The sequence below is a fragment of the Marmota monax genome, unplaced genomic scaffold (genome assembly GCF_021218885.2).
Source record: "Marmota monax isolate L192 unplaced genomic scaffold, Marmota_monax_Labrador192_F-V1.1 WCK01_AAM20220418_F8-fsc00068, whole genome shotgun sequence".
Taxonomy (NCBI): Eukaryota; Metazoa; Chordata; class Mammalia; order Rodentia; family Sciuridae; genus Marmota; species Marmota monax.
In genome coordinates this window covers 1,903,178-1,929,065 of record NW_026692352.1, presented here as the reverse complement: position 1 = coordinate 1,929,065, position 25,888 = coordinate 1,903,178, and the positions used below count along the sequence as shown (strand labels likewise).

Genomic DNA, 25,888 nt, shown 5'->3' with positions numbered 1-25,888 from the left:
ATTGAAACCCTTGTATAGTGTCAACACAGATATAATATGGTGTTACCACTGGTAAAGAATGTGAAGGTTCCTCAAAAAATAAAAAAATAGAACTACAAAATGATGCATGAATCTCATTCAAGGATATATATATTCAAAGGATTCGATCAGGATCTTCAAGACATACTCATTTTCACAGTAGCAATTAAGTACGAGAGTTGTACAAAACAGTGAAATTTGTCATGATAGAATGTGAATCTTGATTCTCTGCCTTGCTAGCTATGTGACCTTCTATGTACCTCACATTCATCTATGAAATGTAGATGTACTGATGGCTCACATCAGAGGACTATGAAATCTGAATGAGAACAATCTATGAGAAGCATATAGCAGACTTTAACAAACATAACCAACGTTGGACCTTTTATTTTCCTTTCAGGATGCACTGTATATCATTACTCTGATATTTAATTATTCTCTGAGGACTTGATGAAACAAAGACTCTTCAATCCCTAAGCATCTTCTGCAAGCCCTAGAGGCAGGGTACAGGGATAAACTAGTCTCAGGAGTCAGTGTTTGGTTGCTCAGCGGAGGTAAAGGAAAAATGGGTATAGAGGGAATAGGTGGAATAACCGAGTATCTAGCAGGGAAAGAAGGTTTCCAGGGGAGGGGATCTATAAAGGACAATAATCATCATGACTCTGCATTGTCATCTTTGATCTCCTTGGCTTGCTCTTCCCCTTCTGGAGGCGCCTTGTATAAATCCTCCCTTTATTGGGTGTCAGAAATGTGGACTACCAGACATAGACCACCAGAGAAAGTTGAATAGAGAAAACCTCAGGGATGTGCATGATTGACCTGGGGATTGAAGGTTGGGTTGATGGAGTCTTAAGGCCAAGGTTACCCTAGAAAGGAGGATTCAAGTGGACAACACAATTATAGATTACTCTCCAGGTCTGGAGAATACTTCCAACATCAAGAGATTCTTTTGGAAATGATGAGAGGATGAAGGATGAAGAATGTGGGAGAGGGGACAGGAACATAGGACAACTTTGGTTGAAAGCAGAGACAATATGAGGTAAGTCTAAACTTGGGATGGTGGACAGACATTTTTTAGGACTCAGGATGAACTTTGAGAAAAGCAACCAAGGTTAGGGATAATTGGGAGCTCACTGGGATGAAGAGTAGAGGTTCAGGGTTATATAAACAGAAAGGCTCCATTAAAATGAATTATGCATTAGTATTTCAACTTTAAAGAAAATTTTGAGTCATGAATATCCCATCCTTAAAATAGGAATGAAAATCTCATATATCCTATGAGTTCCTATTGATTTAAATGACTTCTCTAAGCTAGATTTTAATGATCCTCTGGGTCTTCATGTGAGTATCTCTTTAGGGTTGAAGTCAGAGGTGAAAACAGAGCTGGAAATGTGCTTAGGAGACTAAGGTTGGCCAGAGCTTTCTGAAAAGAGAGACCTCAACAACCAGGAAGCATTGTGTCTGAATCTTGATCCGGGCAGTGGCTCGGCAAGTGTGTTCATATGTTTACATTATGATGTTTTATCATGCTGTATACCTTTAATTTCTGCATCTGAAAGTATGCATGCCATGCTTCAAAGAGTTGACCAAATTATAAGGGAGCACTCAGTGATGCTAAAAGAAACTACTAGACTGGCAACAGATCTTTGATGGAGCTCACTGCTGTGAGATCTTATAAGATTTTCAGTGGAAATAGACTGGGTAAAATAAAAGAAATTTACTTTAATTCTTTAAGGAGAATTAAGACATTGGTGAACCTCTAGCAGTGCTGATGAAGATCAAAAGTATACAAAGAGGGGAAAAAAAAACACTCCAAAGATCATAAAAGGAATGTCCACTGGGTAGGGCTGGAGAGAGGAAGGATGGGGTGGGGCATAAACTGTGGCTGCCCTCAGAAGAAAGGTGTGTTTACACAGAGCATCCAGGACAGGAGGACCTGGATCAGAGGTGGGTGGAGAAGTAGGCATTCTGAATCCTCTGCTCTTCCCCAGCTGTTCAGGCAGTGAGGCTCAGCTCTAAATTTGTGGCATTCATCATTCACATAGCAGTCTTAAGGACATCCAGATATTTTTTTTTCTACTTGTCACCAGTATTCTTCTTTCAAAGCTTTCCCCTGTCTTCTGATCTATCACTGAAAGCATCTCATCATGTGGTGGTACACAGCAAGTTTCTCATTACCTTCTCTGAAGAAATCATTATTTCATTTAGTCTGCCCTATCATATAGCATTTATTTATTCTTAAGGGTTTTTGTGTTGTTATTTGTTTAAGTGAGGACCATAGTTTGAATTCAGGTCTCAGACATTGGGCTTTTTTGAGAACTCCTGAGGCCGCCCCACAAGGCTCCTGAGGGCATCTGGGCCTGGAGTCATCACTGATCAGCCCTCCAGAAGCAAATGGAAAGGGCAAGTGTATACCATATGGTTGGGATGCTGAGTCAGGTGAATGTCTCTCTAGGGCCTGGCTCACAGGGAAAATGTCTAAATTGAGAGTGGAGGCAGTCAATATTCAAGGGTAAGGATGTGGCAACTTCTCAACCTGGAAACCGTTTATTACAGGGAGGTACAGGAAATGATAGCTGAATTCAGGCTAGTCCTGAGTCTTAGAAAATAAGCCTCCATCATTGAAGCTTGCCTGGAAACCGAGGAAACAGTTCTTGGATTAGATCTGACTAATGTAATGTCAACACAATTGGTGTGCTGGCTCACTGATCTGAGGCCTTGAAAGTATTAGAGCAGTATTAGGGCAATGAGTGTTTGCCATAATAGATCAAAGAGACATAAGATGTCCTGATCCACACTTGAGATATTAAGTCTACTTCTGGGACTGAGCTACTTACCCATTTCTCTGGGGAGTGGAATGATCTGAGAGTAACTGGAAAACAATTGAAGCATCACTTCAGTTTGAATCAAAGATGCACATATTGCCCACTTCCATTTTATCTTTAATTTCATTTTGAAAAAACTATGGCAGCAAAGGTGTCAACTACTCTTACCAAGAATTTGTTATTAGAGATGGGTTGTAAGTAAATATAAGACACATTTTCACAGAACTGACATTTTTTTTTAAAGTAATCAATCAAGCAAACAAAAAACCCAAGCTTGAGAGTTAGCCTGTAGATGAACAGAGAATGAGTTCATGATGAACCTTTTAGGTTTATCCCACCAGTTCATCCAAATTATATAACATGGCAACACTCGAATGAGGAGATATAAACAAAAGCGGCAATGAACTGAAATTACCAAGTGTTGGAGCTCAGATTCTGGATGTGCAGATGGGTAGCTTCTTTTTTCCTTATCAAAACTGTCCGAGGTGTACAATGAATCAAAATGTATTCTGCTGTTATATATACCTAATTAAAATGAATAAATTAATTAAAAACTGTCTAAGTAAAGCAGTAACACTTTTTTTTTTTTTGGTAAGAATCCATAATTATTCACCTGATTACAACAGTATTTACTTAATTCAACTCCTGGAATCACGACTGAAAAGACCTAGACATGTATCTTAAAATAGCAATTATGCAATAAATTTATCTTAGATGAAATAGCTTATGTTTTGTTGACTATGATGTATGCAGGTTTGTTCTATATTATACTTCACCAATACCACAGAGTGAAATAAATATGATATGACTATATTCTTTCTTATACCACTTTTTAGATGAATAGAAAAGCATTCAAACCTGTGATGCTGGGGCCACCCTACAACCACACAGTGGAAACCCCTGCCACCTTCTACCTTGTGGGCATTCCAGGCTTGCAGTCTTCACACCTTTGGCTGGCTGTCTCACTGAGTGCCATGTACACCACAGCCCTGGTAGGAAACAGCATCATCATGGTGGTAATTTGCATGGATTCCACTCTACGAGAGCCCATATTTTGCTTCCTATGTGTTCTGGCTGCTGTGGACATTGTCATGGCCTCTTCTGTGGTCCCCGAGATGGTGAGCATCTTCTCCTCAGGACACAGCTCCATCAGCTTCCAGGCCTGTTTCACTCAGATGTACTTTGTCCATGCAGCCACAGCTGTGGAGACAGGGCTGCTGCTGGCTATGGCTTTTGACCGCTGTGTAGCCATCTGCAAGCCCCTACACTACAAGAGCATTCTCACACCCAGAGTGATGCTGGGGATGAGTGTGACCATCACCATCAGGGCTGTCATATTCATGACCCCATTGAGTTGGATGATTAGTCATCTACCTTTCTGTGGATCCCATGTGGTTCCCCATTCCTACTGTGAGCACATGGCTGTGGCCAAGTTAGCATGTGCTGACCCCATGCCCAGCTGTCTCTATAGTTTAATTGGTTCCTCCATTGTTGTAGGCGCTGATGTAGTTTTAATTGCTGCCTCCTATATCCTGATTCTCAGGGCAGTATTTGGTCTCTCCTCAAAGAATGCTAAGTGGAAGACATTAAGCACATGTGGCTCCCATGTGGTGGTCATGGCTTTGTACTACCTATCTGGGATGGTGTCAGTCTATATATCCTGGCTAGGACAGGACTCAGTCCCTCTGCACACTCAGGTGCTATTATCTGACTTTTATTTGGTCATTCCACCCACCTTGAACCCCATCATCTATGGCCTGAGGACTAAACAACTAAGGGAGAGAATATGGAGTTTGCTTATCTGCCCTTTTCATCATTCCAGTCAGAGTTCATGAGCCCATGAGCTGTTCTGTCCTTGAGCATTTTTGTGAACTGCCTAGTTTTAGGGATCTTCGGAGCAAGACTTGTATACCTGGCACTACAGAAATTATAACAAGAAGCTGTGAAGAGTATTCTGATCTAATTTTTCAACTTGTAAAAAGAAAATAAATGGGATGATTCACCATCTCTAATGGTTTTACTCAACTTATCTCTGAACAAGAAGTAAGTATGGGCAGAGAACATAGATTTGAATTTTTTTCCTTGGCTAATGACCCATATTTCTAACACTAATATCTACCTTCCATGGAAATCACTTTATAAAAAAATGTATATTTTCAATGCATATTTATATCTGCATTGACATATTTATATATTCACACATAAGTTTACATATATGTTCACATACTTATTTGTGTATTCATGCCCTAAATTTTATCTAAATGGTAGCTATGTATTTTGTTCCCATATTTTCATACATAGATACACATGTTATAAATGTTTTTGTGTATATTTTCACATGTATGTTCATATAAATATTCATGTTTATGGATATGTATGTTCTAACCCTAATCTTAAACCTACACTCTTACTTGTTTCAAATTCTAACACTAACAGTAGCCATGAGACCATTTTTAAAAAATATCATATATGTTTCTATGATTATTCATACTTATATAAATATCTACATTTATATTGTCATACAAAATGACAAACATGTCCATAAACACTCATATGCCCATATTTATGCCCTATGAGTAGGCCAAAGCATAATTATACACCAATCATGAAGTTCATTTGTACATGAAAACACTATGTGTATATGTTTTTGATTATTTTTTGCCATGCATTTTCACCCAGAAATTCATGTTTGTGGCTATATGAGCATATATATTCTAACTGAAATGGTAATGCCAGTCCTAAAATTAGTTGTAAGCCTGAATAACTCTTACCATGGAACACTTTAAAAATATATATATAAATTTTAAAGCATTTTTATGCATCCATTGACATAGTTATGTGTTGGAATAACTTTCGGGCTAGTAGCTACGAACAGCTCAGATTGCTAGGAAAACCTATGCTCATACAGGCCTGACAGGAACACCTGCAGGACAGAGTGCTCTGCCCTAGAGAGCCGTCTGTGAATCCACATCCTCAGTACTTGTGGTCAGTGTTGCCAAGCTACCAGACTCCCAGGTCAGGAAACCGGGAGTCAAGTGCTTCAGGGCCTGTAACCCCCCAGGTCATAGCCCCCCTACCTTAGGGACGAAGACCCTTCCAGACTGCCTTCCATCACGACAGCAATATTTAGTGCTTCCTTGTAGTGTGGTTACATTAGGCATAAGATGATTGGCTTATAGATGTTAAGGTGCTTATGTGTGATTGGCAGACACGCCCTACCTGAACCTTATAACAGCTGTATGCATTCCAAAAATAAATGAGCTTGCCTGGAGGTTGACTGAGGTTGTCACCTGCCAGCTCTCACCAGCTCCCAGTGTCTGTGTGTTGGTTTGACACTGCGTCTCTACCCCCCTGCGACTGAGATAGCCGAGTGACCATCGACCACACCAGGGATGTAGGAACACACACAATTTGGCGCCACCACACGGTCTCTCACACCCTCACACCTCTGGACTGATCACCCTGTTGATTTCAGGTAAGGTTTCAGGTAGGATTTTGGGTAGTAGACCCTGTTTGAGTTCTGTGTGCTCATGGTTCCTTGAAGGTGAGCAAGGAGCCCCCTCCTTTACCCCCTTTCCTTGTCCCTGTCATAACATTGGTACCCCGAGTTGAGGCACACACCATCATAAGGACTGGAGTCACCTTATGACCCCTCCTTTCCCCTGGTTAACCTGGCGAATTCACATAAGGGACTGGTCCTCCCTGAATTCAGAACCTCGGTTTTCTCTGTTAAAGAGAACTCTGCTCCGGAGACACTGAGTGGGCACACTGCCTTGATCTAACAAGTCAAGGAAGTCCCCCACGAAGCACAAGACATTGGACCCTAAACACATCTTTTGTTTGTCCTAGTCAAGGCCCTCCATGTCAACGTCTTGGGCCCCTGTATTAGGCATCTTGTGAAGTCAAGGACATTGCTTTAAGAAGTCTTAAAAATATCACCCCCCCCCAAATATGAGGAATTGTTCAGAAATATGATCCAAGGCCCCCATGAATGGTTTCCTGATTTCTTATCTAGAGTAATCGAGGCACTCAGGAAGTTCATTCAACCTGGCCCTACTCAAGGTTCATTAGTCAAGCAATTGGCATAGGAAGGGGCAACCACTGAAACCAGAGTTGCAATAGCTCCTATGGGCAGTGAATCACTTTCTAAATGGATCTCTGTCACTAAAGAGGTGGCCCCCTGTCGGGGCCCATTCAGGCTCTAACAGCTGTCATTAACGAAATAGCAATTCACAAAAATGATGGGCCTTCCCAACCAAGATCTGATCCCATTTGCTAGGGCTGTAATCAGCCAGGGCACATTGAACAGTACTGTCCTAAGAATGGCAGCCTCCCTGGCCCCAAGTCTCGCTGACCTAGATGCAAAAAAAGGTCATCTCCCATCTGCTTAAACATTTTAAAATTATGGATGTTCCCATGTCTATTAATTGACAAAGGGCCAACCTATACTAACAAGACATTTCAAGAAATTTGCAATGTTGGCATATACATCACTTAATTAGGATTCCCTATAGCCCTTAGACTCAAGGCATTATAGAAAGAACACACCAGAAACTATACCAAGTCCCCTCATGATGCCTTGAAAACAATCTTGTTTGCTTTAAATTTTCTATTTCAAAATTTTCTACTGAAATAACAGCCCATAAGCATTGGGCCCCTTTCTCGGGGTCTTCCCATCTAACTATGGTCTCATGAAAGGATCCCATAACAAATGCATGGGATGTTCCGGGGCCCCTCTTAACCATGAGTGGACAGTTTATAAACCGACAAGAAATGTCACACCGGCCACCAACCAATTGCCAAGCTCTGGAAATTGAGCCTGGAAGAAAGAAAAAGACCACCATGATCTCCCCACTGGAGTGCACACAAGACAACCTGGGTTGATATCATAGCCCTATCAGATCAAGCTCAGATCATGTCATCTGCTGGAGACCAGAGCCCTGTACTGTCTTCTTGCTTATGTGTGCAATCATAACCAGCAACTCACAGGTAAGTGCACAACAGGTAAGTATGGAGGATGAAAGGCCTCTGTCTACCGGTCTGACTAACTCAAGGCCCTGTGCTGGCCTGTTAGAGCAAAACGGACACATTTCAAAGCATGACCCATATGGGAGGAATTGCTTTGCAGATGGAGATCACTCATGAATGGCTGTCTGCGAGACAGTTCTCCTCTAGTGGAGAGCCTCTAATACCATCTAGTGGCAAAAACCCTTCAGTTTTGTGAGCAAAATACTCATGCCACTGCAATTAAAAAACATGACAGCAATCCACGCTCAAACCCCAAAGATTAAGTTTAGGGTGAGCACTAGGGCTACGGTAAGGGCTAGAATATACATATCCATATATATAAGTCTGTATGTAAAAACACATGTGAAAATATATACAAAAACATGTATAGGTGTTTGTTTTTATGTATGGATAAACTTCTTGATATGTGTATAGTAACCATTTGATTCACTCATAGGTTATGAATATTCAAATGAACATATGCCATTTTATACATAAAATGTAAGTGTAGATGTCAGTATATGTATGGATATTCATATAGATATATATAATTTTTAATTAAAATTGTCTCATGGTGACTATTAGCATTAGAATTATGACCCAGTTAGAGGGTTGTGTTAGGGTTAGAAAATATATATCCATAAGTATAAATATTTATATAAATATACATATGAAAATATGCAGGAAAATACTTATATCACATGTGGTTCTGTATATGGAAAAATTTAGGGTAAGATCTGTGTTATGGTTTGGATGTGAGATGTTCCCCAAAAGCTCATGTGTGAGACAATATGAAAGGTTCAGGGGAGAAATGATTGGATTGTAAGATATTAATCAATCAGTGATTCAATCCCCTTATAGGGATTAACTGAGTGGTAACTGAAGTGATAGGGTATGGCTGGAGGAGGTGGGAATTGGGGTGTGGCTTTGGGTATATATTTGTATCTAGCAAGTGGAGTCTCTCTGTTTCCTGGTCACCATGATGTGAGCTGCTTTCCTCCATCATCTTCTCCTGCCATGATTTCAGCTTCACCTTGAGCCCAGGGGAATGGAACTCGCCTTCTATGGACTAAGGCCTCTGAAACCATGAGCCCTCAACTTTTCCTCCTCTACAATTGTTCTGGTCAGATCCTTTAGTCACAGCAGTGAAAAAGCTGACTAAAACAATCCATATCTACCATTTGGATAAAATTTATGGCATGCATATTCCAAGGAATGTATATGAATATATATGTAAATTATATGAAAATATATATTTATGTCAATGCATGTATGAATATGCATTGAAATATATACATTTTTGTATAAAAAGGCTTTCATGGTAGGCATTGGGTCAAGCTTTGGTCTAAGTTTAGAGCTCTCAGTAGGGTTAGGATGGTTAGAACAATCATATCTGCATTCATGAAATTTTGTGTGAAAATGTATGCAAACATATATACAAAAACATGTATAAGTATTTAATACACAGATGAATTTTGTGATCCATGTATAGTTACAGTTGGTATATTCACAGAATTTGAATATGCAAATGATTGTATATGAACATATATGTCATAAATCATGGAAATGTAAATGTAGATGTCAACATAAGTATGTATATTATATAAATATATAAGATTTTTTCATAAAAATTGTCTCATGATGGGTTACTAGGACATAGTTAGAGGGTAGAGTTAGAGTAAGGGCAAAGGTATGGATAGTTATATCCATAAATATATACAGTCATATGAATATACATGTGAAAGTATACACAGAAATTTATATCATGTGTGATTCTGTATATGGCAAAATTTAGGGTAAGATGCACAGCTACCATTTGGGTAAAATATTTTGCATGCATATACATGTGAATGTATATAACAAATATAGAAATTATATGTGAATATGTAAATACTTATGTCAATGCATGTAAATATCCATTGAAATCTATCTATTGAAATGACTTCTATGGTAGGGGTTGTGTTAGGATTAAGCACTAACTTTAGGGTAGTATTAAGGTTAAGGTTAGGGTTAGAACATACATGTTCACTTATATAAATATCTGTGTGAAAATCTCTATATGAAAGAATTTTGTGATATGTGTATAATTAAGGTTTGGTTTACTAGTAGGGACAAATATCCAAATGACTGTGCATAAACATAAATGCCATTTTATACATGAAAATGTAAATGTAGATGTCAATATAAGTATGAATATTTGTATAAACATACATGATATTTATTAAAAATTGTCTCATGGTGATTATAGTGTTAGGATTAAGACCTAGTTAGAATGTAGTGGTAGGATTAGGGCAAGGGTATGGATATTTATATGGTTTTGTATATGGAAAAACTTGGGGTAAGATGCATACTTACTATTTGTATAAAATATAAGTCATGAATGTGCTATTGAATGTATGTGAACATATAGGTAAACTATAGGTGAATACATCAATATTTCAGTGCATATAAATATGCATTGAAAATGTACATTTTTATATAAAAAGGCTTCCATTTTAGGGGTTGTATCAGGCTTAAGCACTAAGTTTAGGGGTAGCATTAGGTTTGGGGTTGGAAATACAAATTTTTGTGTGAAAATCTATACAAAAACATGTATTTGTTTTTACATACAGATAAATTTTGTGATAAGTGTATAGGTACTGTTTGTTCTATTCAAAGGGTGTGAATATGCAAATAACTGTATATGAACATGTATGCCATTTTACTCATGAAAATGTAAATGTAGATGTCAATGTAAGTATAAATATTCATATAAACATGATTTTTATTAGAAGTCATCTCAGGGCTACTGTGTGTTTGGGTTTGGACCTTGTTAAAGGGTGAGGGTAGTGGTAGGTTTAAGTTTAGGGTGTAAACATATATATGCATAAATATGAATATTTTTATGAATATACCTGTGAAAATACAGACAAAAACATTTAAAATGTGTGGTTCTTTTAAAAAATATTTTATTAGTTGTAGGTGGACACAATACTTTTTTTTTATAATTTTATTTATGTGGTGCTGAGGATGGAATCCAGGACCTCACACATGTGAGAGGAGAGCTTTACTGCTGAGCCACAGCCCCATCTAAAATGTGTGGTACTGAATATGAAAAAATTTAGTATAAGATGCATAGCTACTCTTTGGATAAATTATAGGGCATGCTTATGCAGATGAATGTTTATGAACATATAGGTAAATTATGTGTGAGTATATAAATACTTATGTCAATGCATGTATAAATCTGTATTGAAATATGTTTTTATATAAAAATTATTCCATGGTGAGGGTTGTGTCAGGCTTAAGTACTAAGTTTTGAACTCATTAAGGTTAGGAGATAGTTTATTTGAGGAGATAAAAACTTGAGAACAAACATATCCACATACATGCATTTTTGTTTGAAAAATGTGAAAATCTATACAAAAACACGTGTAAGTATTTGTCTTATATATGGATGAATTTCATGATACATGCATAGTTACAGTTTTTGGCCTACTCATAGGGTATAAACATGCAAATGACTGTATGTGAACATATACCTCATTTATAGGTAGAAATGTAAATGTAAATGTCAATGTAAGTGAATATTCATATAAACATGTATGATATTTAATAAAAGTCATCTAATGACTACTCTGTTAGAATTTGGACCTAGTTAGAGGGTAGGGTTAGAATATACATATCCATAAATATGAATATTTATATAAATATACATGTGAAAATATACACAAGAACATTTATAACATATGGTTCTGTATATTGAAAAATTTTGTGTATATATCCCTCTGCCCAACCACTGTAAATTCACCTGCCTGATTTTCTCAGAACTGTCTCTCTCCTCATGTGATTATATGGGAGAATTTTTTTCTATATGACTCTCTTCTTGGAACCTGTGGTTGGGTCCACTCAAGTTGTGTCATATGCTCACACCTAGACAAAAATCAAGCTCCAGACAAATGGATTCCAGTTTATTTGAGGAGATACAAACTTGAGAATAATCACAGTGGCCATTTTCCAACAAATGTAATTGAAAAGAGAAACCCAGACCATAGCAAGTAAGATATTTATGTAGTTAGGATGATAAGAATGTTTCTCCGGTTCTCCGATTCCAGTTCACCCTGGATACCAAGGTACACTCCATCATCAAGTTTTGTAAAATACTCTTACATGTTTTTAACTTATCCCCTATTGTTAAACTAGTTGAAGTTAGGGTGCCAATGGTAATCTTTTTGTTTTTAAGCAACAGGAGCAAGTCTATGTGAGTTTGACTTTGGACATTGTTATTTTTGCTTACTAGTCCTCCTCTCTGTAGCTCAATCTCAAAACACCTAGGTGGAAATCAAATATAACAGAGGTACTTCTCATGGCACCACTCAGGTGTATGCACTTAGATAAAAAGGTTAGCATATAAGAATATAAAGAAATGGAACTTTTCTTTTTCTGGGTCCCTGGATCCACATGTATTTCTATTTTTAATTTGCTCTTTAAGAATATGTTAAACTGAGTAATCTATATATTTTAGGGGTAAAAGACCTCACATGCAAAAGACACATATATTCAATTGTAGTGCATTTGAAAATATTAATAAAAATAATTTCTGGTAACATTAAAATTCAAAGTGCAAGAAGAAACTGTGTTGAAAGCAAGTGGTTCTGTCATCAATCTTAACTTTTTTTTCTAGTGATGGTGGAAACAAAGATAACTTATAGATGGTACTTAAAGTTCAGTGAAATTGTGAATAGAGAGCACATAACACAACATTTGACACAATACATGTACTTAAAAATGCACCCAAAACATTTATATTTCCACAATTTTAAGAGGCAGTTCTAGGTCATATTACAACTGTAGTACCATAAACTGGTACTAATATGTTCACTCTATTCAAATAGATCTGCTGCTTAATAACTTAGCATCCATTTACTAACATTTGACTTGTTTACCTACCAAGGATGTTTTCTATTTATTAATACCAACAGAATAGAAGCCAGCCTCTTAAAAATCTTATAATAATGTACCAAAGAGCAATGAAAAGAAACTCTTTTCTTGCAACCCATAAACAAGAATGAAACAAGATTATAAATTTATTCCATAGTTAAGATTTTCATTTTGAAAGTCATACTATTCTCTCTGCATAAGCAACCTGAAGAATTGAATATATTTATTAGATCAAAGAATATGTGATGGATTAAATGATATGATGTAAAGCAACAAAGTTCCAGTCCCACTTGCAAGTAAAACAGAAATTTCTACCCAGCATTTCCATCTGGAAGGTTGCCCTAACAGCTTTGTGTTTCATTCGGGTTGGCATTCTCTGAAATTATGGTGACCCATGTGGCTACTCAAATATTTTCTGAGCTATGTACTTCTCAAAGTGTACTGGTTTCTTGCCCTGGCTACCTCCAAACAAGAATATCCTGTGCTTCTTACAATAGATGCAGACACTGCCTTGTCCCATTGCATGAAGTGATGTGTCCCCATTTAACTAGTGTCTGGGACCCATAGTAAACACTGTTTGGATTTTAAGAGATCATCAATCTTATTTGAAAAAAGGTAGACTGCATTTCCTGTGGAGAGTTTGAAACCCAAGAATTTGCCCTGGTGTCTCCTCCTTTTGTAGGACTCAAACATTTTTACATTTTAACAAGTGTCTCCTCAAAGCTCAGGTATGGCATCCCTGTCTATTAGTAAAACAAGGCTGGGAAAAGCAGTCCATGTATTATAGGGATTGATCACACTGAGCTGGAAGTGTCAACCTAGGCATAACAGGGAGCAGTGCAGGCACTTTACCCACATTACAACTACTTGTCTCTTTCCAGTTGAAGTCACTTTTGAGAATTACAATGAAAGAAATTATCCATCAAATTAGTATTGAACAGAAGTATCATTATCATCTAGTTTTACTGTTCCTTGGAGTACTATCTAGCTTTTATTACCTCTTTGAGGCAGGAAGAACTTATTTTTATTAAATTTTAGGCACTTGAATAAAAATTACCTCACTTAGATATTTAAATATTTAACACGCACATGTGTAAACACAGGTGCATGCGCACACATGTGTACACACATACACACACAGTACTAGACTGATTTGTAATGCTAAACCAAACAAATAAGGTTCTCATCTTTATGGAATACTTAAAAAGGAAGTATAAGCAAATACCCTATAAAGAAGGGTTTTCATGCATGAAAAAATTTATCTTTTTGTCTGGTCTTAAAAATTAGACAATGTGAGATAACAATGTTATTTAATTCATTTAACAAATAGCCAATGCATACAAATCAATGTTAAATTGTAGCAAACAACCAACAAACCCCAGATAGTAAATTACACTTGAGGTCATTTCATTCCTTAATTTACTCTGGGTTTGAATAAATTTATCAGCTAATCGTCCTTTTTATTTCTAGGAACCTTCTAAGCAACGTTGATTTGCCCCCATCTTCTTTTGCTAAGTGTCCTTGGATATAACTGGAAGCACTTTCTAAGAACCTATTTCTCAATTCTATTTCCCAGGGAGTCCCCACACAAACACACATGATCCTTCTAATGTAACTCGGCTCAACCTTTTGTCAGGATCAGGTCTTTGACTTACCAGATCATTTCCTGATATTAATATCCACCCCTCACCCCTTTTTTCCCCTAATTCCTGAGAAGCAACTTGGACACATGGTGGTAGAATTAGTTTATTTCTTTACTGTGGCCTGTTTGACCTTCTTCATATGTAAACAACCAATACAATTAACACAGAACGGTGATTTTTATTATTCCTTATTATGACCAACTGGAAGCAGCTATGTGTCTGTGTACACCAAATGTAATATCAATTTTACTCTCCAATCCTAAATTAACCCTATAGATAAGGGTTTTTATGCAAGGATAAACTGTGCCAGAGGTTGTGTTATATTGCCTCACAGAGACAACATGCAATTTTGTAAACATTGTAGCACTCACAGTAGGGCCAATAATTCTCAAATACTTGGCTTGCCTTGAAATTTGTTTCTAGCCATAGTTACTTCCACATCATAATCTTATGACTTGTAGTGAACTATTTTTGTACAACCTTTCCCGCTAAAGTCAACCTTTCTCTTTAAGGCTAACAATAATCTCTCTAAGGTCTAAGACCAATATGTGGTCTTAATTCCCTTTCATTATAATATCTGATCTCAAACTCACTTTTTGTGTCTAGTCCTGTTCTTTCTCTGCACATTTCCCTCCCCTATAGATTCAGAGAAAAGAAAGAATACAATGGAAGTAAAAAGAAGAATGAAGATTCCCTTGATGACATCGAAAGATCCAAATTTTAGCCTAACTCGCTGGTAGATGAGGTTTCCTTCCTGTTTTCTTGTTTTGTTTCCTTTTTCTTTTCATTATCTTTATTTTGTAAACTGAGGTCGCAGACCCTACTCTATTCCAAAGACAAACACAGACATGGTACCTTTCTCTCTAAATGGCTACAGAGTGTCACAAGAAGTCCTCAGAAACAAAGGCACTGCTATGTAGATGCTGACTGCACCATAGGCAGGTGAGAAGGTCATCACATGCCAAATCCATAGTTTGCCTTCCTTTATCCCTGAGAAAGGAACAATGGCATGACTGGGATCTGGGATCTTTACAGCTACCCTATGGAGTAGGCAAATAAGTTGTTTTGAGCCAAATTATGCCCATTTTCCAATGAGGACACTTAATACTTCTCAAATATGTGAGAATTTTCAGACCCAAATGTAGTGAATGATATGATGACAAGTGACCTTAGAAGTGAGTTTGTCACTTGTTTCATTTGTATGTGAAAAATAACTTTATAATTTTTAAAGTGATTTAAAAATTATTTGTAGGGCTGGGGCTGTAGCTCAGTGGTAAAGTGCTTGCTTCTCATGTGTGAGGCACTGGGTTCAATCCTCAACACCACATAAAAATAAATAAAAATATTGTGTTTCCATCTACAACTAAAAAAATATTTTAAATAAATTATTTATAGCTTCGTAAGAAATAACTTGCTTCAAGGCCATTTCAGTTTTCTCATCCACAAAGTGAAAATAAAACACTAAGGCTCATAGGTTTTCTGATACTGCCATTTAGAGAAAAAGGCAGGGCTAAGAATCTGAGGGACAATGATTTGCTCAGCTCATGCTCAGGAGGGGGACGGCAATGGGACATTATTCTTTAGGCTCAATGGTAAACCCTGTTTAAAAGGTTTCCTGAGATTGGAACCACTTTGTCATGCTCACTGACTTAACTATGGCATTTGACAGAGACCAGGCAAGAGGGTTGTGAGCTATAGAATTGACAAAGTCCTGATCCTTACACCAACAAAGTATCTGAGCACTGCTGAGCCTCACCATTGGCCATGCTACTTTTCCCTCATGGATCACAGTGATCATATGACTGACACTCCACTCTTTCACATGAGTGGTTTAGTGATCAACTTTGGCCCAGTACCAAGAGACCACAGGGCTGGGCAGAGGAGTCCTTGGATTCTAGGCTTGGTTCAAGGGGACACTTCTCAGTGGCAGGATCCTCCAACACCCCTGTGGGCCAGGCCAAATTCCAAGGGCTCTAGGGTAGACAGTGGCTCTATTAGTCCTCACCATCCAGGGAGCAGATGGTCAGAGGAGCAGTGTTGTTTGCACCAATGCTGTAGCAAGGACTAAAATAGGGCAGGAGGCGTCCAGGGAAGGCATGAGGGGGGAAAGTGAAAATGTGGGAGCCATTGTCGGTCACATTATAGAAGGAGATATCATGGGCCTCATAATCTAGGAAGACCCCCACGCGGCGAGGAGGAACTGGCAAGGACAGAAGCAGGTATTTATCAGTGCCTGCCCGGTACTCAGTTCCCTTCCTTAGCCTTATCACCCAGAATCCATACTGGGGGGATAAATAGACTACCTCCTTCCGGTCTACATTTTCTGTACACACTCCAAGACCCCATTCAGACCTGTCTCCCACCTCTACCTCCCAGTAGTGCCGGCCTGAGGAGATGCACTGGCTGCCAAGGACAATATTATAGCGGTAAAATCTTTCAGGATTGTCAGGGAGTTTCTGTTGAATGTCTCCATAGTGCACACATTTTCTGTCCTCTGACACGATCAGTCGGGAATAAGCAGTATCTGGATCCAGGCGCACATCAGCTAGGGAAAAAGATCCTGGTTGGTAACACTAATATAGAGCAAGGGCCACCAGGGAGATTTCTCTGATAAATCCAGCCACAGATTTCTCACTGATGGGCATCTAGAGGGCAATGAGTTATTTCACTTCTGTAGGAGGGAGGGATCCCTCAAACTGCTATCGCAATCATCCCAGCACCCATTACCTGCATATGTCTTCAGGATTTCTCTCAGCCCCAGGACACGGCAATCTGTCTTCAGTTCCAGGGAGACTGGTTCTGGCTGCTGCAGGCTCCAAGACTTGCTCCTGGTAGAGGAGGGCTAATGTTGGGGCCAAGAATTCTGGCTCTGCCATATGAGCCTTTCCTTAGAATATGGAAGAATGGCATGGCCAGGGACAGTCAGCAAGGTGCCCCTCCTTAGCAAAGCAGAGATGTGATGATGATTTGGCTGACTCTCAAACTATGACATAGAAATGAGAACTCTCAGATCTCCATGCTGTGGAAAAGTTTAGGTATGTATTTGGTACCAGAAGAGGAAAAAGTGTCCTGCAAAGGAGAAAGGCTGGAACCTCTATGCAGTCTTTCCCTGCCCTTGGGTGATTTATTTGAAACCACATATTTTATAAACTTTACCTAAAATTCTCATTGGTAATACCTGAAATAAATTCGATCAAGTACCAAGAAGAAAAAGGAAATATCAACAATTTTTCTTTAGCCAATATAAGGGAAGAGGGAAGAGATTATGGATCACTGTCTACTTTCTGTTGCATCATTTTCTTTTCCCATTTGTGGGTCTGGCTTCTCTATCCCCTACAAGGCTGCCTAGAGGCTCCAAGGATGGGAACATACCTGTTTAAGACTTCCTGAATACCCTAGAAGGAGAAAAAAAAATGCAGCACATGAGTGCTTTGGAGGGAACAGACAAAACACTGAACTCTGGAAGGGGTTTCTCAGAGTGAAATGGAGAAAAGCTGAGCAGTGCTATAGCAGGAGAACCTGTGAGAGGGCAGCAGAGCAGAGTTGGCTGCATTGGCCAACATTAGGCTCCATCCAAGATTCCCAGTGTGGAGGGCAGGAACTGGAATGATGCCAAGCTGCCTGAGTACCTGCTGACCTATTCCTGGTTTGGAGAATGAGCTGGTCTATGGAACTACCACCTAATCAGGGAAAGGAGAACAGCATGTATTAGTTAGGGACACACAGGGTCCCTAACTGGCAGGCAGAGTGCTGACAGGCTGCATGGAAGATCAGCTAATCCTCTCTCCTGGAATCTCAGTCTATCTTCTGCTCTCACTTAGGCCTCCCAAGAAAAGGTGGTACTCACCTGCAGCATCCAACGGACAGGTCTCTGATACCTCTCTTCCAACTCTGCAACCATCTTCCATAAGACCTGGCTCTGCTGGCTGAGCTCCTTGTGACTCAATTCCAGCTTATGCACAGTCTCTTCTTTCTCCTGTTCTAGACTGGCCAGAGCTGCAGCTTCCTCCACCTCTAGCTGCCGACCTGGTGGCTGTTGATTATTTAGTAATTGACGATACTTCTCAAACTCCCACATGATACTTCGCTTTCGGATTTCCACCTGTATCTATGGAGCCAAGATTGGAATCAGCACTGCTATTTTTTGGGTATAAGGGTCACTCTGAATTGGGGACACTGACAGGCGTGTATGCATATACTGTGGAATGTTTGGTACAACCATGTACTAGGCACTGTAGAGACAAAGATAAAGGATACTAACTGTTCCTACCTTTATTCTTCCACAGCTTCAGGGCATTCTTCTGGGTCTCTTTTATATGTTGAATATCCTTTATCTGAAATACCTGGTACCTGGTACAAAGGTGTTTTAGATTTGGGATCTTTTTGAATTTTGGAGTATTTTCTTATATGTAAAGTGATATTTTGGGAATTGGATCCAAATTTAAACAAAAACATTCATTTATGTCTCATATATACCTTATACACATAGCATGAAGGTAATTTTATATAATAATTTTTAATGTTCTTATGTTTTGAATACAATCCATCATGTTGGTGTTCAAAAAATTTTAGATATTAGTACACTTTGGATTTCAGATTTTTTAGATAAGGGGTATTCAACCTGTACCACTATTATTGACCCCAGTAGGATCCATGATACAATACTAGTACCATAAGAGCTAGAATATTTTCCATTTTCAGAATAATAACCAGATATACTTGCTAAAGCAGTGTAAATGAATTATACGGATAGATGGTGTTTCCTCTTGCTGGTGTTATACCTGTTCAATGTACTACTTTAGATCACTTTCTTGATCAACCTTTCTGACAGTTTCATATTTATCAGCTTCAAGTGTATGACAGAGATTATTTTCTGATATTTTAATAATTGAACTCATAGCAACTATTCTTTAACTGGGAAAGTGAAATGGAAACTATGATTTACTAGCATTAGACAAGCCACACTACCATGAGCTATCATGTATATAAGGCACATACTTTTCCTTTCTAATATATGAGGGCATGAGATCAGAGGTATCCCTAATCATAATCAAGCAATGGATGGAAAAGCCTATGGCCTGAGGTAAACAGAAAGCTGGTATTGGGACTCCAGGCTCTCTGACTTCAAGCCCCACATTCTGCTACACAAAGATGAGAAGCTACCACAGCCAGCTCCAGAACAACATGGGGATGACAGCAACCTACCTTCCAATGGGCAGTTCGTTTCTTCTCACTAACTGCCAGCATCCAGGCCTCCTCTTGTTCTTTCCTCAGACGTTCCAGAGCCTCGTGGAGCTTCCACTGTAAGAGATAAATAAAGAAACTGTTAAAGCCACCTCACACTGATTTAAAAAAAAAAAAAAAAAAAAAAGCTTTTTAACACTGGAAGGTAATGGGAAAACCAGTGAACCTCAGACAACAAGAATCTGAATAGATGCTGGGAGAAAAAGGAATGCCATAGAAGGAGTGGACTTGGCCAGATGACATGCAGTGTAGCTCTCTGAGCTAAAAATCACTTCAATTCCCACAATGCCTAAGTGTCTGTAAAGTAGAAGAAAAGGCCCATTATAACCTTTCTAGAAAAAAAATACTGGATTTTCCTGTTCATGCCTAATTTTATTCTTATCTGTCTTGTTATTCTATGGTATCCCAGAACCCTGCTACTCAAAGTGTGGTCCAGGGTCAACAATACCAGCATTCCTTGGATGGTTGTTAGAAATGCAGACTCTTGTGCTGCATCACATACCTTTCAAATGGGAATCTGAACTTCAGCAAGATCTCTGAGTGATTCGTATGCACATAAAGGGCAAGAAGCACTTTCTTAGAATAGTAATACAAGGGATTTCTACTGGAAAGAATTAAGTATTTTAATATGAGTTTAAATTCTGATGATTTTGTTAAAGATTTACCAAATGCCACATATGGCTTAAGCACCAAACATGCACTAATACTTTGGCATTATCCCCATTTTATAAATAAGAAAACTGAGGTTAATTCAAAGTCATCCAGCTAATAAATGGCTGGGCTGGGATTTAGCTCAGCTCTTAATTCCTATGTTATAATGTTATACCTCATCCCTATGCTAATATTCTCAAAAAGAAAGAAAAAGGAAAAGAAAGTATATACTTCTGATGTTTTAGAAATTCTTCCCAGATAGAAAAAAATAAATGGTTCTGATAAAGAATCCTCAGCATAGGCCTGAGAGAAGAGCAAGGAGCAGCCTGAAGGCTGGAAGCTGACAAGGGTGCCTACAAAAAAGGAGCAGATGTGACAGAGGTGACTCCAGCCCCATACATAAGTAAACAATAGGAGCTGGGAAATGAGAAAGAATCCTGGCCAAAGAGCAAAAAACCTAAGACTAGCCTTTGATCTTCCTTTAACTAACTTCAAGTCAGAAAGGATCTGAAAACAGATGCTGTGAGCATTAACACATATTAAGTGCTTAAACCAAAACTGGCACTGGCAAATCCATTCTAAGTGTCTTACCATGGTTCTTTTCAGCTAAAATCAACTATTAAGATCCTAAATTTCTAAGCTTCATTTTTGTCTATAAAATGAAGGAGTTAAAGTGATTCACTCAATTTCAAGTGATTTCTTGTGGCACTGCTAGAAGTTTACAGATTCTGATAACTGTAGCTGTGACTACTAAATAACAGCCTCCTATCTAAACTCACCCAAGCCACACAGAACTGAAGTTAAAGGTATCCTTCAAACTATCAGTATTGAAAATATACTTGTTTGGACATTAAGCCATGTTGGGCTTGGGGTAGGAAGTGGAAGAAGTGGGAGGGAAGAAAATCAAAGAAGTTCATGAATACAAGGAAAGTTCAATGTACCAGATTATAGGGAACTGTGGGTGGATGTCAGGAGCCAAAGGAATTGGCTCTCAGTCTCTTGGGCTGGCCCTCGTTGTGGAGATGGCCAAATGAGGGGCCAGTCAGATCTGTGATATGGAATGGCCAGGCTCTATCTCCCACCTTGTACTCCCAGGCAACATCCTCCATGGGCAGGACACTGTGGGCTTCATGCTCTGGGGACTGGCTGCAGGCCTCACACATCATCAGTCCATCCTCTTTGCAGAACATTTTTATCTCTTTCCTGTGGCGCTCACACACATCGCCTTTCAGCTCCATTCCTGGACAAAGCTGTAACAAACGAACTTTTTCTGCAACACTGGCCAGCTGCCAATTAGGACGCAGGTTTCTTAGCTGGACAGGAGCTCGACAAAGGGGACAGGTGTAACCCCAGTTCTCAGATTCTGCTGGGACTTGCCAGAGTCCAAAGAGACAGCTATGGCAGAAGGTGTGGCCACAGTCAATGCTCACAGGCTCTTTCAGAAAGCTCATGCAGATGGGACAGGCCACTTCTTCCATAATGGCTTCCACCAAGGCTACGAGATCCATGGTTCCTTCTCATGTCCTCCTCAGACTATGAATAAAACTAGGGAGAAATACTGAAACCTACAAGAATAAAAGAAAAACAATTAAGAGAAAAAGGTAAAAGAAGAACAGAGAGATCAATAAAAATGATAAGTGACCAAAAAAGATCTCTTTCCTTTGGATCCTTTACTGACTTTATTTAACTTCTCAGCTGAAGTTCTGACTAGGCCACATTACTTATATCACATTAGGGATAGGTAGGGATGTCTAAGCTGATGGAATTTTTGAGTTCTCAGTTTTCATTCATTTGATCAACTTTGGTTCTTCTCTGGGTTTTGTACTATTAGACCATCTCACTGCAGTCATGCTCTATACAGCAGCAGTTTCTCTTGAAGTTGGGTAAGAACACATAACATGTGGTATTTCAGTTGTCAGAGTAAGGTCATAAATACTTCCAGCCTCACTCTGGTCTGTCTGTGTGTACATTTATATACTTCAAGGTGCAAAAGGCCTATGTTGGAAGCCCATCGCTTTTATGCATAATTTGTTTTCTTATGCTGCACACTGTGAGAGGCCCTGGGTTTGATCCTCAGCACCACATAAAAATAAATAAAATAAAGGTATTGTGTCCAACTACAATTAAAAAATAAATATTTAAAAAATATATAAGAAAAACAGCAGTTCTTTCCTTCTGCCCTGTGAATCCCTGCACTAACATACCTTTTCATTCACTAACACGCCAAGACTCAACCTTTTGTTTTTTATAACTCTTTGTTTTAATTAGCTATACATGACAGTAGACTGATAAAGCCATCATTACAGGAAAAAAAAAAAAAAAACCCTGAGATTTTTGCCAGGGCCACATATGGATATGGAACTTGCATGGTCAATGGTAGGCTCTTGGCTCAAGTTTGTGTTATGCGATAAAATCTGTAAAAGGAAGGATCATGCTGGTTTATGCACCTAAATGGTACCTGCCATGTAGATATTGCCCAATAAATATTTGTTGAATAAACCAGCTTAGCATAGAGTAGTTTTTTTTTTGAGGCAAATTTCCAGCCCCTTTTATTTTGAGACACGGTCTCACTAGGTTGTTTACACCTTTGCTAATAAGGCTGGCTTTGAACCTGTGATCCTCCAGCCTCAGCCTCCTGAGCTGCTGGGATTACAGGAGTGTGCCACCACATCTGGAAAAAAATAGTTTCTAAATGAAAAATGCTTTTATAATTATAGGTAATTGAGAGCATAAATTAATAATAATAGCAAGTACTCCTTGAACACTTACACTATGTTCCAGGTACTGTTCTGTGCACTTTACACAGATTAACTGTTTATTTCACAACTCTAGATAGAAATCATTATTGTTCTCATTTTACAGATGGTTGACCCAGGGTTCCACTATTCTATTTTAGGCAAATTACCTAACCTCTCTGATTACAAGGTATAATACAAATTCAAGACAAAAGAGAGAAATCACTGTGGTTCAGGCTCATCCAGGAGGGCTTCCTGGATGAAGCAGGTTAGTAAATCATGCAGGACTCTGTTAGAAGATATCAGCAGGTCATATCTTCCTGCCTCCTGCTTTTTCTTCATCCACTATCAGTACCAAACTATGGAATCCAGTTTTGCTAAACTACTAACCAACTCAAGAGCTTCTCAGTTCCAGCTCAAAACAAGCTGTATCAAAGGGATCCTGTGGAAAATGCTCTTCCCTCAATCTTGAAACAGCACCAGTGGCAGGACAGCAAATGGATAAACTTCCATACTGTCCTGCAGATTCCATGTCCGTTCATTATTAGTGATTTGGGTTCATGCTGTTCTCCTAGCTGGAATGATGTCTCCATGATCCTACTCTTAACATCATTGTCAAATATTTATTGACTGTCTTACTTTGTACACTAAAGGTTTTATGTGAATAGGGATATTGTCTGTTTTGTTCACTACTATTTTTCCAGTGCCAAGAACAGTGCTTAATATTGTTGAATGCATGAGAATTAAATGTAACTGTTGAAGTTCAGCTGATAGTAGGTTAGAAGTAGAGCAAATATTAAATCCTCATCTAAGCCAGTGGAGGGGGCGGCACTAAATGGCACTGCCTGAAGCTGACAGAACATGAAAAAGAGGTTGACATCTACTATTTAGAGCTAGAAAGGTTAACAGAAAAACTGAAATAGCAACTGAAAATTGAGAAGACAGTGACAGTAGGAAATTGAGGCAAATAAATATCAAAATAAATCAAGAAATGAGATGAGTGGAAAGCATATTATTTTGACTTAAAGTCATAAAAAGACATAACGTGGAAACATTAATAGTGGTGACCTCTGCAAAGATTTAGGGATGGAAAATTATTGCTCTTCGGTAGAAGATGTTTTATTTTTTTATTGTACATAAAATACTTCGACAAATTAAATAATTAAACGTTTAGTTGTCTCAATTGTGCCTCTGGCAGAGTAGGACACAGGTCTGAGAAGACATTTGAGGGGAGGGGACAGAGACTGGCAAAGATTTTTGAGGCAGAAGGCCAGTGGGAGAAGGGAGAGGGGAAGGCGGGAACCTCGGGGTTGAGGAGCAGTGGGGTACAGTAATCTTCTGGCTTTAGGGCGCTGGGCAGGTCCCGAGGGCAGCTGGCTGTTGGGGGCTGACTAAGGTGAGCTTGCAGGATTCCTGACTTCAAAAGGGGCACGGTTGTCTACCCACCTCCCTCCTTCACCTGGATGAGCGTTTCGCAGGATAAATCGAAAGTGGAAATGTCCAGGTCCGGCTGCCCAGTGTCCGTTGCGTGAGAAGGGACCCGTCCCGAACCAGTGCAGGACTTAGACTCAGTACTTACCCGCCCGTCCAGCGCCCTAGGTTCAGGGACTTGAACCCCGCGACCAAGCCTAGGCGATCCACAGCTCCCGGGTGGCACTCCACAGCGCAGTGGGCCCGACCCTGAAAGCCAGTGCCAATGAGAGCAGGGAGGGTCCAGGCGCCGGCTCCGCCCGGCTGGTGACGCTTCCTCAGGAGCAACCAATCACAGACAGGAATCTGAGAATCCTAGCCTATTGGAGCTGGGAACCGGAGTTGTGGCCGCCTCTAGGCGTGTCTATCTCCACAGTTTTCCCGGCCACATTCCTCACTCAGAGCCACTTACAAGGTTTACTAAAAAAAAAAAAAAAAAAAAAAAAAAAAGTCTTCCAGGACTCATCATAGGATTGAGATCATCCAACGAAGGTCCAGGTTCTGCATTAAGAGACGCCCAGTTCATTTGCCTGTTTTTCATGTTAAACTGAGCAGCCTATGAGATCAGGCAGATCTGGTTTTGTGACTCAATCTAGCACAGGGCTGGGTACACATATTTAGTGGACTCTGAAGTTCCCTGCAAGATCTGCAACCTCTCATAGCTCCTGAGTCACATGCTGGGTTCTTTATTTAAAAACCCTCCCGTTTTCCCTGGCAAACTCTTATCCTTGAATGCTTACAAAGAAGTTTCTCATCACAATTCCAATAATCCAACTCAAGAATTAGGAGCAAATATTGGGAAATTATATTTCCCAATATAATGGAGTAGGAGAAGTGGAATCTTTGGTTACAAACTTCCATTTAAAAAACTTTCCCCGCCCACACACAACAGATACCCACTTCCTCACCCAAATACACAGACACACACACAACATGCTACTTGAGACAATGACCTGTATGTTGTATTTCTAGGGCTTTGTCTTTTTTAAAACTACTTAGGTCGATACCAAACAAACAAGTGAAGGTACATCCAATATGGACGTAACCAGGAAATCCTTTAATTGATGCGCAGTCCCAAATGATTCCTCACTAAGACTGACACTCTTTGAATCCTCATGCCATTGTTGGAGCTCAGGCCATGGTTGAAATTCTGAAAGGTGAGACCCAGAAAATTCCTGAAACAAATGGGACTATAAACACAAAGAAGAAAAGAGATAACTGAGATCTGAGATGGATTGTCACCTGGGTCTGGATAAATGGCTACCCTAATGGAATAGTGAGTGAATTAATTGAAACCAACCATTTATTTATTTTTATTTTTTTGAAAACAGTCATTTAAAACATTTATTGAGCATCACTTAGGTAGAGGAAAGAG

The 25,888-nt window shown here is 39.2% G+C and overlaps 2 protein-coding genes across 3 annotated transcripts; one reads left to right on the top strand and one right to left on the bottom strand.

Moving 5' to 3' along the window:
* Positions 1–3,692: 3,692 nt before the first annotated feature.
* Positions 3,693–4,678, top strand: LOC124091156 (olfactory receptor 52I2-like). The gene has a single exon (XM_046442126.1). It carries the CDS (start codon positions 3,707–3,709, stop codon positions 4,676–4,678), a length of 972 nt encoding a protein of 323 aa, XP_046298082.1. The 5' UTR covers positions 3,693–3,706.
* Positions 4,679–11,779: 7,101 nt separating this feature from the next.
* Trim68 (tripartite motif containing 68) lies at positions 11,780–24,742 on the bottom strand. Of its 2 annotated transcripts, XM_046441792.2 has the most exons (7): positions 24,623–24,742; positions 21,391–21,873; positions 19,619–19,714; positions 18,261–18,521; positions 17,786–17,808; positions 17,141–17,241; positions 11,780–16,958 (listed from the first exon to the last, which is right to left on the bottom strand). In XM_046441792.2, the coding sequence occupies exons 2-7, from the start codon at positions 21,814–21,816 to the stop codon at positions 16,408–16,410; spliced, it is 1,458 nt and encodes a 485-aa protein (XP_046297748.1). In that variant the 5' UTR covers positions 21,817–21,873; positions 24,623–24,742; the 3' UTR covers positions 11,780–16,407. The 2 variants fall into 2 exon arrangements, with proteins under 2 accessions (XP_046297748.1, XP_046297749.1); XM_046441793.2 differs by lacking the exons at positions 21,391–21,873; positions 24,623–24,742 and adding an exon at positions 21,250–21,382.
* Between the last annotated feature and the right edge of the window lie 1,146 nt (positions 24,743–25,888).

Excerpts from the sequence above, each read along its gene's own strand:
- LOC124091156 (XM_046442126.1), top strand. The coding sequence starts at position 3,707 with ATGCTGGGGCCACCCTACAACCACACAGTGGAAACCCCTGCCACCTTC.
- Trim68 (XM_046441792.2), bottom strand. The coding sequence starts at position 21,816 with ATGGATCTCGTAGCCTTGGTGGAAGCCATTATGGAAGAAGTGGCCTGT. Across the intron at positions 19,715-21,390 it reads ATGTTGCCTGGGAGTACAAG|TGGAAGCTCCACGAGGCTCT; the intron begins GTGGGAGATAGA and ends TATCTCTTACAG. Across the intron at positions 18,522-19,618 it reads AACGAACTGCCCATTGGAAG|ATACAGGTGGAAATCCGAAA; the intron begins GTAGGTTGCTGT and ends TTGGCTCCATAG.